This window comes from Bubalus bubalis, chromosome 1 (assembly GCF_019923935.1).
Source record: "Bubalus bubalis isolate 160015118507 breed Murrah chromosome 1, NDDB_SH_1, whole genome shotgun sequence".
Taxonomy (NCBI): domain Eukaryota; kingdom Metazoa; phylum Chordata; class Mammalia; order Artiodactyla; family Bovidae; genus Bubalus; species Bubalus bubalis.
In genome coordinates this window covers 167,073,836-167,088,996 of record NC_059157.1, presented here as the reverse complement: position 1 = coordinate 167,088,996, position 15,161 = coordinate 167,073,836, and the positions used below count along the sequence as shown (strand labels likewise).

Genomic DNA, 15,161 nt, shown 5'->3' with positions numbered 1-15,161 from the left:
TGTTTCCCCATCTATTTCCCATGAAGTGATGGGACCGGATGCCATGATCTTCGTTGTCTGAATGTTGAGCTTTAAGCCAACTTTTTCACTCTCCACTTTCACTTTCATCAAGATGCTTTTGAGTTCCTCTTCACTTTCTGCCATAAGGGTGTTGTCATCTGTATATCTGAGGTTATTGATATTTCTCCCGGCAATCAATCCCCTGCCTTTTGAGCTTCCCTCAAATATATACTATATATATATATATATATATATATATATATATTAACAGTACTTGTTTTTCTCTTTCTGACTTACTTCACTCCATTGGACAGGCTTTAGGTTCATCTACTTCACTTCAACTGACTCAAATTCATTTCTTTTTGTGGCTGAGTAATATTCCATTATATGTGTGTGTGTGTGTGTGTGTGTACAACTTCTTTATCCATGCATCTATCAATGGACATCAGGTTGCTTCTTTGTCATAGCTATTGTAAATAGTGGTGCTATGAACATTGGGGTACATATGTCTTTTTGAATTATGGTTTTCTCAGGCTATATACCCAGTAGTGGGACTGCTGGGTCAATACTACTTATTATTAGAGAAATGCAAGTCAAAACTACCATGAGGTATCATCTCACACCAGTCAAAATGGCCATCATAAAAAAATCTACAAATAATAAATGCTGGAGAGGATGTGGAGAAAAGGGAAAACTCTTGCACTGTTGGTAGAAATGTGAATTGATAAAGCCACTATGCAAAACAGTATGGAGATTCCTTAAAAAACAAGAAATAAAGCCACATGTTTATTTTGTTTTTGTTGCCCTTGCCTTGGGAGTCAGATCCAAAAATTCCTGATTTAGAACAATATCAAGGAGTTCATCACCTGTGTTTTCTTGTAGGATTTTTATGGTCTCTGGTCTTATATTTAATTCTTTAAAACATTTTAAGTTGATTTTGGTGAATGGTATAAGATAGTAATCTAATTTTATTTTTTTGCATGTAACTGTTCAGTTTTATTAACATTCATTGAAGAGCCAATACTTTCCCCACTGTATATTCTTGGCTACTTTGTCATAAATCAATCATATATGCATCCATTATTTCTGAGGTTACTAAGCTTTTTCATTACCTATGTATCTTTTTTTATACAAATACCATACTAGTTTGATTACTATGACTTTTTAATATCATTTGAAATCAGGGACCATGATGCCCACAGTGTTATACTTCATTCTCAAGATTTCTTTGACTTTCAGTATCTTTTGTGGTTCCATATATATTTTAGGATTATTTGTTCTATTTACTTTAGGAAATATTGACCAGTGAAAGCAAAAGAGGAGACTGAAAAATTTGGCTTAAAACTCAATATTCAGAAAACTAAGATCATGGCATCTGGTCCCATCACTTCATGGCAAATAGATGGGGAAACAATGTAAACAGTGACAGACTATTTTTGGGGGGCTCCAAAATCACTGCAGATGGTGACTGCAGCCAGTAAATTAAAAGACATTTGCTCCTTGGAAGAAAAGCTATGACCAACCTAGACAGCATATTAAAAAGCAGAGATATTACTTTGCCAACAGAAGTCCATATAGTGAAAGCTATGGGTTTTCCAGTAGTCATGTATGGATGTGAGAGTTGGACTAAAGAAAGCTGAGCACCAAAGAATTGATACTTTCAAACTGTGGTGTTGGAGAAGACTCTTGAGAGTTCCTTGGACTGCAAGGAGATCAAACCAGTCCATCCTAAGGGAGATCATTCCTGGGTGTTCATTGGAAGGACTGATGTTGAGGCTGAAACTCCAATACTTTGGCCACCTGATGCAGAGAGCTGACTCATTTGAAGAGACCCTGATGCTGGGAAAGATTGAAGGCAGGAGGAGAAGGGGTTGACAGAGGATGAGATGGTTGGATGGCATCACCGACTTGATGCACATTAATTTAAGCAAACTCCAGGAGCTGGTGATGTTCAGGAAAGCCTGCCTGGTGTTATGCAGTCCATGGGGTTGCAAAGAGTTGGACACGACTGAGTGACTGAACTGAACTAATTCTTCCAACCCATGAACATGTAATATCTTTCCATTTATTTTTCTTCTTCAGTTGTTCATCAGTGTCTTATAGTTTTCAGTGTACAGGTCTTTCACTTTTTGGTAAATTTATTCCTAGTTATTTTATTCTTTTTGATTTCTTTGTAAATGAGATTTTTTTCTTAAGTTTTCTTTCTGATAGTTCATTTCTAGTGTGTAAAAACACAACAGGTTTTTGTATATTGATTTTGTACCTGCAACATTACTGAATTTATTAGTTCTAATGTTTTTTTTCTGCAGAGTATAAAAATATACTGTGTTCATTCAGTCTTCTGAGTTTAGTGACCATTTCTATGGACCATTATTTTGAGCTCTTCATTAGGTAATTTATTTATCTCCATTTCATTAAATTTTGTTTTCTGATATTTTATCTTCTTCTTTCATTTGGAGTGTATTTCTCTGTTTCTTCATTTTGCTTGACTCTGTGTTATGTTAGGCAAAGCAGCTACCTTTCCCAGTCCTGAAGGAATGGTCTTGTATAGGAGATGAACCTTATCATTTAAAAAGTTGGCTTAAAGCTCAACATTCAGACAACGAAGATCATGGCATCCGGTCCCATCACTTCATGGGAAATAGATGGGGAAACAGTGGAAACAGTGTCAGACTTTATTTTTCTGGGCTCCAAAATCACGGCAGATGGTGACTGCAGCCATGAAATTAAAAGATGCTTACTCCTTGGAAGGAAAGTTATGACCAACCTAGAGAGCATATTCAAAAGCAGAGACATTACTTTGCCAACAAAGGTTTGTGTAGTCAAGGCTATGGTTTTTCCTGTGGTCATGTATGGATGTGAGAGTTGGACTGTGAAGAAGGCTGAGCACCGAAAAATTGATGCTTTTGAACTGTGGTGTTGGAGAAGACTCTTGAGAGTCCCTTGGACTGCAAGGAGATCCAACCAGTCCATTCTGAAGGAGATCAGCCCTGGGATTTCTTTGGAAGGAATGATGCTAAAGCTGAAACTCCAATACTTTGGCCACCTCATGTGAAGAGTTGACTCATTGGAAAAGACGCTGATGCTGGGAGGGATTGGGGGCAGGAGGAGAAGGGGACGACAGAGGATGAGATGGCTGGATGGCATCACTGACTCGATGGATGTGAGTCTGAGTGAACTCCGGGAGTTGGTGATGGACAAGGAGGCCTGGTGTGCTGCGATTCATGGGGTCGCAAAGAGTCGGACGCAACTGAGTGACTGATCTGATCCGATCTGATCTGCTCTTAGTTATCTCTCAAACTTTTGTGATTATCTAAGCACTCAAATTTATTGTTGATAGGTCCCAGTGGTTGAAATCAAGACTTTTCAGTGTTCAAAGGAGGAATCTGTCAAGACCTAGTTACAGGCTCACTAGATGGCATATCCTCAAGCAGCAGTTTTTAAAAGTATGTAAATATATTGAGTTCTTTGGGAGTATAGTCATAAACCCTGCTGGACTCCAAACCAAGTAATTTGGATGTATCCCTTGGTGACATTTGAAGATACTGGGACTCTAGATGAATGTATAACCTCCTTCCTAGTAAGTACCTTGAGCTGAAGCAGTACTGAAGGAGAGTACAAAAATAGAACCCCCCAGCCTATGTTCCCTGAGAACAACTTCATAGCCTCTAGATAAATGGTAAACCTGAAACCTGCCCCTCAAGCTGAGGCTCCAGCCCAAGTAAAGAAGCCTTTTTCATAGGAAGACTAGGGCTATATTTTAGCCTCCTATCTATATCATAGTCTGGCACATGGTACCCTGCGAAGAACTATCTCTCAGATTGTTTCAGTCACTTACAGCCCAGAAGCCCAAGCACCCCTGGCCACCAGAGTCAGGTGATCAAGGGATATCCCCCTGTGTTGACTGTATATATCTGTTGGCTTCAGCAGGACTGTAGGTGAGCTTGGAGCCAAGGCATGCCTGCTGGCTTTAACAAGGCTGCTGGCAGAGTATGACCACCAACACTAGCATGGTAGCAAAACTGGTACCTACTAGTGCTGGCCCTTACAATGTAGCATGAGAAGATAAAAGCATAAAATGCTAGCAACTTTGTCTGGAAAGTCCCAACAAGCCCTCTTCCCTCTGGAACATGCTTTAAGATTAGCTAGTGAACCCCCTTCACTAGCTAATATCATTTAGATGTTTTTCAAACTGCAGCTTATGTGCTGTCTTGGGGTGAGTCTGCATGTAAGCCCTTTAAGAGAGGAATCTCTGTTCCCTGCAGCACTTTGAATGTCCTGAACCTTGGCCCTATTGGTTTCCAAAGCCAGATGTTTGGGGGCTCATTTCTCCAGTGCAGGTCCAAGACTTGGAGTGCCTGAAGTAGGGCACCAACCCTTTGCTTCTAGGGATAAGCTCTGTATTTGTGAGAGCCCTCCCAATTGTGTGTCTCCACACCAGATGTGCCTTTTTTGGTGAGAACACACCTCTGCTTTTCCACCCTATATTGATCTTTTTAATCCCTCATCATTGAAGAGCTGTTTAGCTAGTTTTCAGCCTTTTTTTAAGAAGGAAATACTCCATGTACATGTGTGTGTGCTCAGTTGCTTCAGTCATGTATGATTGCTTCATCTGCTGCATTGTAGGCAAATTCTTTACCTCTGAGCCTCTGGGGAAGCCACAATTATTCCATATGTAGGAGTTAATTTGATGTGTCCATGGGAGGAGGTGAATTCAGGTGTTTCTTACACTGCCGTCTGGAACCTCTTCTGCTATTTATTTGTAAAAACACATTTACATTCACAAATAGAGTTAGCATTTTATTTGCTCGTGAGTATTATTGAACCTCAGATGATTATTCTCAGATTATGTCCCTTCTTCCTGAATTATCTCCTTTAGAAATGATCTATGTGTGTAAAAAATGTGCTTTAAAAAAAAAAAAACTTATTTATTTTGCTCTTCTCCTTGAGATATTCTTGAAGAAAATTGAAATTGAGAGTTAAAATTGTTTTTTAAATCAGTACTTTGAAGATATTATTCTATTCTCTCTGGCTTCCACTCTTTCTATTAAGAAGGCAATTGTCAGTCTATTGTTTATAGTAGATTTTTCTTTTCTTTCTGGTTACTTATTTTTCTTTACTGTTTTGCTATCTCACTGTGATTTATATAGGTGTTAATTTTTAATTATATTACTTAAGATATGTTGTCCTTTTTGCCTCACTGAATTTGTTTCTTCTGGAAATTTTTTTTAGCAGTTATTATTCCCTATCCTATCTTGAGACTCTTGACTTTCATATTTCCTTGTCTCTGTAGGTTATTATGAATAATTTCCTCAACTATATATCCCAGTTCACTAATTTTTTCCTCAGCTACATTTGATCTGCTATCTAATCTGTTTATTTTTTCCTTTCTCCAAATTACTTAATGCTGTATGACACACCCCTGCATACTTCTGCCATTTCCTGTTATTTCATAATATTTGGAGAATGAAGATAGTTGCTATTTTCATTTTCTCCTAAGACCCAATGAAATCAAGAATGACAAATTCTTTTAAAATGTTTCTACATATCTATGGTCTCCAAATGAGCAATGATTACCTTTTTCAATGAACTGTTTAAAAAAGTTCTTATTATAAAATTTTAAATTCTTGGTGTATGTATGTGGTCAGTCGCTCAGTTGTGTCTGATTCTTTGCAACCCCATGGACCGTAGACTATCAGACTCCTCAGTCCATGGGATTTCCCAGGCAAGAATATTGGGGTGGGTTGCCATTTCCTCCTCCAGAGGATCTTGCTGACCCAGGGACTGAACTCGAGTCTCCTGAGTCTCCTGCATTGGCAAATGGATTCTTACCACTGAAAAAATAACAGTAAATTACACTGAATGAAACATTACATTCTTATTTTCAGTGACTTATTCTTATTTTTCATTAGGGCAAAGGAATTCAACTCTAATGATCACATTTCCAGGGCATTCTAGCTTTTTTTTCCTTTGCAGCGTGAACATTCAATCCATGATGTAATTTGGGGACATAGGACTAGACCAAAAGCACAGATTGCAATTGATCTAGGTGATTTGAGGAGAAATAATAGCAAAAGTATAGTGATAATCTCAGAAAATTAATGTGCAGTTAAAATAGAATGAAAATAGACTCACAATGAGGAAACTTGCTCCAAGCATCAATGCTTTTATTCTAACATCAAGATCAAGTGGAAACTGGATCCCAAATTTATTGGTATTGGTAAAAAGTTCCCTCATAAATCCAATCCACTGATTTGAAATCTTACCAATAATCATTTCCTCATCCAGAGACAATAACTAAAATAAAAAAAAATATTTTTAATCTTATATTAAAACCCCTGAAATAAAAACAACAGGCATTCCTACATCAATTTTAGTAATTACATATGACCCATATGACTTATAATATAATAATGATGTACCCTGAAATAAAAAGAATATTCAATAGGATCAGAAGATAGCCTCTAAAAACATGTATAGACAATATCTACCTAAAGGAAAATTTTCAAATTGATTGGATACAAGTGATTTTATGTATACATGTGTATACATACATATATTATGTTTTATATATAATGCATATTATATAAAATTATATTAATATGTATAATTTGCTTAAACTTGATTGGAGAATCCATTGAATTGCAAAATGAAAACCACTAGCTTTTCAGCTCTTCTACACACCTAACTCTTTCCTAAGAGATCCTAATTTTCTGAATCCCTCTGCAATTTCCTCATGCCCTTTTTTCCTTTACTCATTTAGACTCCCTAGAGTACAACGTCTCGTACCAACTAATGTTATTTCTCAACAAACATAGGCAAAACACTCTCTGACATACATCACAGCAGGATCATCTATGACCCACCTCCCAGAATATTGGAAATAAAAGCAAAAATAAACAAATGGGACCTAATTAACCTTAAAAGCTTCTGCACATCAAAGGAAACTATTAGCAAGGTGAAAAGGCAGCCTTCAGAATGGGAGAAAATAATAGCAAATGAAGCAACTGACAAACAACTAATCTCAAAAATATACAAGCAACTCCTACAGCTCAACTCCAGAAAAATAAATGACCCAATCAAAAAATGGGCCAAAGAACTAAACAGACATTTCTCCAAAGAAGACAGACATACAGATGGCTAACAAACACATGAAAAGATGCTCAACATCACTCATTATCAGAGAAATGCAAATCAAAACCACTATGAGGTACCATTTCACACCAGTCTGAATGGCTGCGATCCAGAAGTCTACAAGCAATAAATGCTGGAGAGGGTGAGGAGAAAAGGGAACCCTCTTACACTGTTGGTGGGCATGCAAACTAGTACAGCCACTATGGAGAACAGTGTGGAGATTCCTTAAAAAACTGGAAATAGAACTGCCTTATGATCCAGCAATCCCACTGCTGGGCATACACACTGAGGAAACCAGAAGGGAAAGAGACACGTGTACCCCAATGTTCATCACAGCACTGTTTATAATAGCCAGGACATGGAAGCAACCTAGATGTCCATCAGCAGATGAATGGATAAGAAAGCAGTGGTACATATACACGATGGAGTATTACTCAGCCATTAAAAAGAATACATTTGAATCAGTTCTAATGAGGTGGATGAAACTGGAGCCTATATACAGAGTGAAGTAAGCCAGAAAGAAAAACACCAATACAGTATACTAATGCATATATATGGAATTTAGAAAGATGATAACAATAACCCTGTGTATGAGACAGCAAAAGAGACACTGATGTATAGAACAGTCTTATGGACTCTGTTGGAGAGGGAGAGGGTGGGAAGATTTGGGAGAATGGCATTGAAACATGTATAATATCATGTATGAAATGAGTTTCCAGTCCAGGTTCGATGCACGATACTGGATGCTTGGGACTGGTGCACTGGTACGACCCAGAGGGATGGTATGGGGAGGGAGGAGGGAGGAGGGTTCAGGATGGGGAACACATGTATATCTGTGGCGGATTCATTTTGATATTTGGCAAAACTAATACAATTTTGTAAAGTTTAAAATAAAATAAAATTTAAAATCACACACACACACACACACACACACACACAAAGAGATACTCATGTAAATATAAAACAATACATCTGTGATAAATTCCACTGCTTATTTTGTAATGAATGCCAGAAGGGAAAGGAAGTGTGATATGATGGAGTATAATAGGGAGATAATAGGCAGACTGAAAGAACTGGAGGGATGGTTTTAGAAAAAACCTCTTAGGCAAAGCATCATTTGAGCTGAGATTTGGAGGATTGGTAGGAACTAGTGACAGAGGAATAGGGAAAGTGAGAGCCTCCTAGAGAGAGTCAGCTATATGTTAAAAGGCTCTGATTTAGGAAGGAACATGGCTGGAGCGAAATGAGTGAAGGAGATAGTGGTAGAAAATGAGTAAGAAAAGAGAGGCATGGAGGACTAGGTCTGCCTAGCCTTGTAAGCTAAGGAAATTGGGGAATAGAAATATGGAAGAGTTTTACATGATTATGTCAAACATCCAGTTTTTCCAGAACTCTGAACACATCTTTCCCTATTACCCTCAGCAAAATAGTTTATCGTTTCCATTGAGGAGAAAATAGGAGCAACTGGACAGGAACTTACTAAACTTGCAGACACCAGCCTAGAAAGTTATTCTATCTGTACCAACACTCCCTGCTTCCTTTCTAGTGTGATGAATGGGCCATTTCTATGCCTGTTCAAGACCAGTTCCCTACATTCCCTTCCATACCAAGTAAGAGAAAAAGTTCATCAAGTATTCAGTTTATGTTGTTTCTCCACATTTTTCCTTCATTTTGGCTTCTTTCCTTTAAAATCAAAGCGTACTAAGGAAACACCTTTCGTAAATATACCTCCCTGACCACTCTGTGCCCTGACCCAGTCAGGAACAGGTTTATGGTAATAGTGTTTATGGAGACAGGTCATATAGATGCAGAGTTAGTTTCTGTCTTATCTAAAGTTTTGGTATTTGTTTATAATAGACTTTTGCATTAATTTTGATGTTAAAATATATTCAAATATCATTTATCTTAATTACCAGGTTTTTTGATACCACTTGTAATTTTTCACCTGAGATAAACACCTTATTTGCCACACCCTAGTCCTGCTCTATAACCAGCTGCTCCTTTACATGTCTCCTCTTTTTCATAACCAAAAGAATTAAAAGATTTGCCCACATTTGTGCACAAGATGACTTTCTCACAGAATCATTACCTCCCTTTCTTGTTCCTTACTCTTGGAGGTTACCTACAAGTGCCAACTATAAAATGGTTTTGTTTCAAATTTAGAAGGAATAGGAAGTATATTAAATACCTTAGAGAAAATTCTTAAGACAGTAGAATAAAGTAGAATTTACTGTACCATAATGTGAGATAAAACACTGGTATTATTAAAAAATGAGGCAAGGTAGCTTTACCTCCCAGAGTTTTAAGCACAGAACACCCTGTTCCACTGGTTTTCAACTTGAAATAGAAAAATAAGAGTCCTGTATGCTCATTTTATTAAATTTTCAAATAAAGCATTATTATTATAATTAATTTTTAAGTATGCCTTCTTTAATCAGTGCATGCAAGTGCCAATCAGAATTAGCATCACTAAAGTGAATTGACATAATTCTAGAGGAGGAAAAAACTCAGGTAGTATTTTAACTAAGCTGTGTCCAAATTTCTGATTATACATTTCAGATATTAAAACAAGCAAAAATATCCTTGATAAAAGGCTGACAAGCAGTACTTTTTTCAAATAGAATATCTTATCATACCAAGACAATATTCTCTGTTGCTTAGGAATCTACAGATTTAAACAACCGTAGTGGGTTAGTTTTATTAACTATATTTAGTAGTTTACTTCCTAAATTATTATCTGAATGTTGGCCATTTTCTGAGAAGTAAATCAGTAAGCACATAAAACATTAACAAAATTGTATCATAGCAATTTCAGAATTTTATAAAAATTAGCTTTAATATATTATTTATAATTAATGCTGGATTGTGTCATGATCTATTGAAATAAAGTTAATTTTCTCTTTCAATATTTTCAAAGCTTCTTGTTTGATAGTTAAACACTTAAAATATAGATTAAAAGATGCCTTATAAGCTTCACAAACTGTAGGGCTTAATTAAGCAAAGAAATTATGAATTAGAAATTCAATTTAAAAATTAGGCAAATAGGTATAGTAATAATTATAACATGCTTTAATTTTGTTTTAAGCACATTAATTAACTATCTGCATTAGAAAAGTATCAAATTATTAACTAATTTAAGCATAATATCCTAAAACATAATAAATTACTCACATTAAAATTTAGATCTTTGAGACAGCTAGAAACCACACATGGCCCTCTGATTTTCATTAAATTCTCCTTATTTTCATTTGTTATTTTAAACATTGGCAAAAATGGGTGATAGTATTGATAAACATATCCAATTATTTCTCCAGGAGGAGCCTCAACTTTTAGCTACAAAATATTAAAAAACATATAGTATTAATCAAATTAGATATATTTGATTTGTAAATAAGACTGTATTTACTTATATGCCACCTTTTACTTAAGTTTTTGTATATGTGAAGAGAACTCTTGAGTTTTAGGCATGCCCTATATTTGGGGACTGATGCAGAAGTGAAAGGGCTTTCTAGGTGGTGGTATGGTAAAATACCCGACTGCCAATGCAGGAGATGCAAGAGATGTAGGTTCAATCCCTGGGTTAGGAAGATCCCCTGGAGGAGGGCACGGCAATCCACTCCAGTATTCTTGCCTGGAGAATCCCATGGACAGAGGAGTCTCATGAGCTAGGGTCCATAGGGTTGCAAGGAGTTGGACACGACTGAAGCATCTTAGCCCACATGCATGGAAGTGAAAAAGAGGAATTTGGATGTTAAAATCCCTGAATTGAGATCTGATGCTGCTGCTCACTAACCACATGAAATATGGACAGATCACTCACCTCTCTGAAATTAATTCTCCACTTGCAAAAGAGGGATGATAATAATAGTTGGTGCTTATGAGGATCACTTTTTAAATTTTTATGCCTATTAGATATGCCTTAAAAGTGCAAATCACACCAAAACTGTTTATTATCCAATATGCCAAGAACTTTTGTACTTTTATGACAATACATATGTGACTTCATTGAAGTTCTTTATGTTCATTGTGATTTAAAATTCAGTTCATTAAATCAACAGAAACTAGTTGAATAAATTATGGCATATCATCCATAAAATGGCTTATTATGCAAACATTTATGAGATTGAGGAAGTTCTATACATACTGATATAAACTTCAAGTTAAAAAAATTGTAGAAAAATATCTACCGTGTTACAAACACACCTCAAACAGACACACACACATATATGTGAGTATATATATAGAGAGATATAGATATATAAGCATAAGTACATTTCATGCAAAGATGGGCTCTATAAAGGACAGAAATGGTATGGACCTAACAGAAGCAGAAGATGTTAAGAAGAGGTGGCAAGAATACACAGAAGAACTGTACAAAAAAGAGCTTCACAGCGAAGATAATCATGATGGTGTGATCAATCACCTAGAGCCAGACATCCTGGAATGTGGGCCTTAGAAAGCATAACTACAAACAAAACTAGTGGAGGTGATGGAATTCCAGTTGAGCTATTTCAAATCCTGAAAGATGATGCTTTGAAAGTGCTGCACTCAATATGCCAGCAAATTTGGAAAACTCAGCAGTGGCCACAGGACTGGAAAAGGTCAGTTTTCATTACAATCTCAAAGAAAGGCAATGCCAAAGAATGCTCAAAGATTCTTTCTACCACACAATTGCACTCATCTCACATGCTAGTAAAGAAATGCCCAAAATTCTCCAAGCCAGGCTTCAACAATATGTGAACTGTGAACTTCCAGATGTTCAAGCTGGTTTTAGAAAAGGAACCAGAGGAACCAGAGATCAAATTGCCAACATCTGCTGGATCATGGAAAAAGCAAGAGAGTTCCAGAAACACATCTGTTTCTGCTTTATTGACTATGCCAAAGCCTTTGACTGTGTGGATCACAATAAACTGTGGAAAATTCAGAAAGAGGTGGGAATACCAGACCACCTGACCTGCCTCTTGAGAAACCTATATGCAGATCAAGAAGCAACAGAACTGGACATGGAACAACAGACTGGTACCAAATAGGAAAAGGAGTACATCAAGGCTGTATATTGTCACCCTGCTTATTTGACTTATATGCAGAATACATCATGAGAAATGCTGGGCTGGAAGAAGCACAAGCTGGAATCAAGATCACTGGGAGAAATATCAATCACCTCAGATATGCAGATGACACCACCCTTATGGCAGAAAGTGAAGAGGAACTAAAACGCCTCTTGATGAAAGTGAAAGCGGAGAGTGAAAAAGTTGGCTTAAAGCTCAACAATCAGATAGCTAAGATCATGGCATCTGGTCCCATTACTTCATGGGAAATAGATGGGGAAACAGTGGAAATAGTGTCAGACTTCATTTTTTGGGGCTCCAAAATCACTGCAGTTGGTGACTGAAGAAGCCATGACATTAAAAGACGCTTACTCCTTCAAAGGAAAGTTATGACCAACCTACATAGTATATTCAAAAGCAGAGACATTACTTTGCCAACAAAGGTCTGTCTAGTCAAGGCTATGGTTTTTCCAGTGGTCATGTATGAGGATATGAGAGCTGGACTATGAAGAAAGCTGATCGCTGAAGAACTGATGCATTTGAACTGTGGTGTTGGAGAAGACTCTTGAGAGTCCCTTGGACTGCAAAGAGATCCAACCAGTTCATCCTAAAGGAGACAGTCCTTGGTGTTCATTGGAAGGACTGATGCTGAAGCTGAAACTGCAATACTTTGGCCACCTGATGCAAAGAGTTGACTCATTGGAAAAGACCATGATGTTGGGAGGGATTGGGGCAGGAGGAGAAGGGGACGACAGAGGATGAGATGGCTTGATGGCATCACTGACTCGATGTACATGAGTTTGAGGGAACTCTGGCAGTTGGTGATGGACAGGCAGGCCTGGCAAGCTGTGATTCATGGGGTCGCAAAGAGTCAGACAGACTGAGCGACTGAAATGAACTGAATTGATGCATCTATTATACAAATATTCTTAGAATAATTCTTTAACTCATAATAGCACTGCTTCTGAAGAAGAATAAAGCAGACATGGTAACAGAGTTTGATAGACATTATTTTTTCTGAATATACTTCTGCTAACTTTATTTCTTTCTTTCTCTCACCTTCTCTCTTTCTTCTTTCCTCTTTAACTTCCTCCTTTTTATATATACATATGTATTTATTATTTTTTCAAAAAATAACTGAAGACCTTAAGTGAAGATGGTTGTAGTGGTGATATAGTGTATGAATCTTCTCAAAACCCTCATAGAAAGGACACAGTAAGTATGATTCCTAAACCAAACAAAACCTCCGTGAAATTCTTTATCAAAGTAGATGGAAAAATTATAGCCTCACATCTCAAAATACAAGTAGATATAGTATAACATATATCTACGGGAGAAGGCAATGGCACCCGACTCCAGTACTGTTGCCCGGAAAATCCTATGAATGGAGGAGCCCGGTAGGCTGCAGTCCATGGGGTCGCTAAGAGTCGGACATGACTGAGTGACTTCACTTTCACTTTCATGCATTGGAGAAGGAAATGGCAACCCACTCCAGTGTTGTTGCCTGGAGAATCCCATGGGCGGAGAAGCCTGGTAGACTGCAGTCCATGGGGTCGCACAGAGTCGGACACGACTGAAGCGACTTAGCAGCAGCATAGTAAAACAAGTGACAGCAGCAAGATAACTTCTGAGATCCAAAGAATCCAGATACCACTAACCAGTATTCATCACAAAGGGAAACAGATCCCCCTCAGAAGATAAGTAGCCTGCAATTAAAATAAATTAAAAAAAAAAAAAGAAAGAAAATAGTATAAACAGAGGGAGAAGCACTTTACAAACATATCTGGATAACTGTTGTCGTGGGAGGTGTTTCATTTGGCAAGAATCAATAAGAAAAAAAAAAAAAAATCTCAAAGGACCAGTCTGAGAAACATAACTGAAAACGGGATGCGAGAGCACAGCCCCTACTACCTCCACTGGCAGTACAAGAAGACGAAGGGAGGACTCACTGGGGTGATGTCCAGGCATAAGAACTTTTTACAATGTCATCCATCCAAGATTCCCTTTCATAACAGAGAGTAGAATAAAAACTGCATGAGACAGGAAGATCTAGGTTAAAGAAAGAGAAGTTCAGGTAAAGGTGGAAGCAGTGTAAAGAGAAGGTAAATCTCAAAAAGAACCAAGAAACCATATTCCTAACATTACACAATCAAACAGAAGGGAAATTCCTAGAATTCTACCCTCCTATTAGAATCTCTTTAAATGATTCTGAAGATAAATCTGGACATGACTCAACATCTGGAAAAAGGGAATGGCACTGGTTGAGAGTTCCTTGATTTTTTTGTGGCTTCTTATTTGAGGTCTGGCCCCAGTAAGTGCTGTACGAGGTTGTGAATACTTTTTAATAAAAGTACCTATTTTAAGAAGGTAGGAGAAACTGTGGAAGAAATAATAAAAGATTAGAGGAAAAGAATCAAACAGGAAATGGACCAAAAAAGAGAAAACAAAACCAAAAGTAAAGTTCCTTAAGCTAAACATGAAAAAAGAAAGAAAACACAAATTACTGCTGTTTGAAATGAAAAGGAGCTATTAATACATCATCTGCAAACTTGAAAGTAAAGAACATATTAACAACTTTATGCCAATTAAAATTCAACAGCTTATATAGAAAAATCCTTTGAAAGAAACAAATTACAAAAATGGACTTAAGAAGAAAAAGAAAACCTGATTATCTCTCTATATATTAAACAAGTTTTGAATATAAGTCTAAAATCCTTCACACACCCACTATTACAGACTGAGATAGCTTTACTAAAGGCACCACCCTTATGGCAGAAAGTGGAGAAGAACTAAAGAGCCTCTTGATGAAGTTGAAAGAGAAGAGTGAAAAAGTTGGCTTAAAGCTCAACATTCAGAAAACTAAGATCATGGCATCCAGTCCCATCACTTCATGGCAAATAGATGGGGAAACAGTGGAAGCAGTGGCTGACTTTATTTTTCTGGGCTCCAAAATCACTGCAGATGGTGACTGCAGCAATG

General features: G+C 37.2%; 1 protein-coding gene across 1 annotated transcript in view; it reads right to left on the bottom strand.

Annotated features, from left to right (window-relative positions):
• The window catches only part of LOC123466004 (phospholipid scramblase 1-like), a 55,738-nt gene that overhangs the window by 4,905 nt on the left and 35,672 nt on the right, over positions 1-15,161 (bottom strand). The window contains exons 5-7 of the mRNA XM_045166330.1: positions 10,306-10,467; positions 6,136-6,297; positions 5,833-5,834 (exon numbers count right to left, since the gene is read on the bottom strand). Of these exons, the coding sequence (XP_045022265.1) occupies positions 5,833-5,834; positions 6,136-6,297; positions 10,306-10,467 (326 nt within the window). The remainder of the gene's footprint in view (positions 1-5,832; positions 5,835-6,135; positions 6,298-10,305; positions 10,468-15,161) is intronic.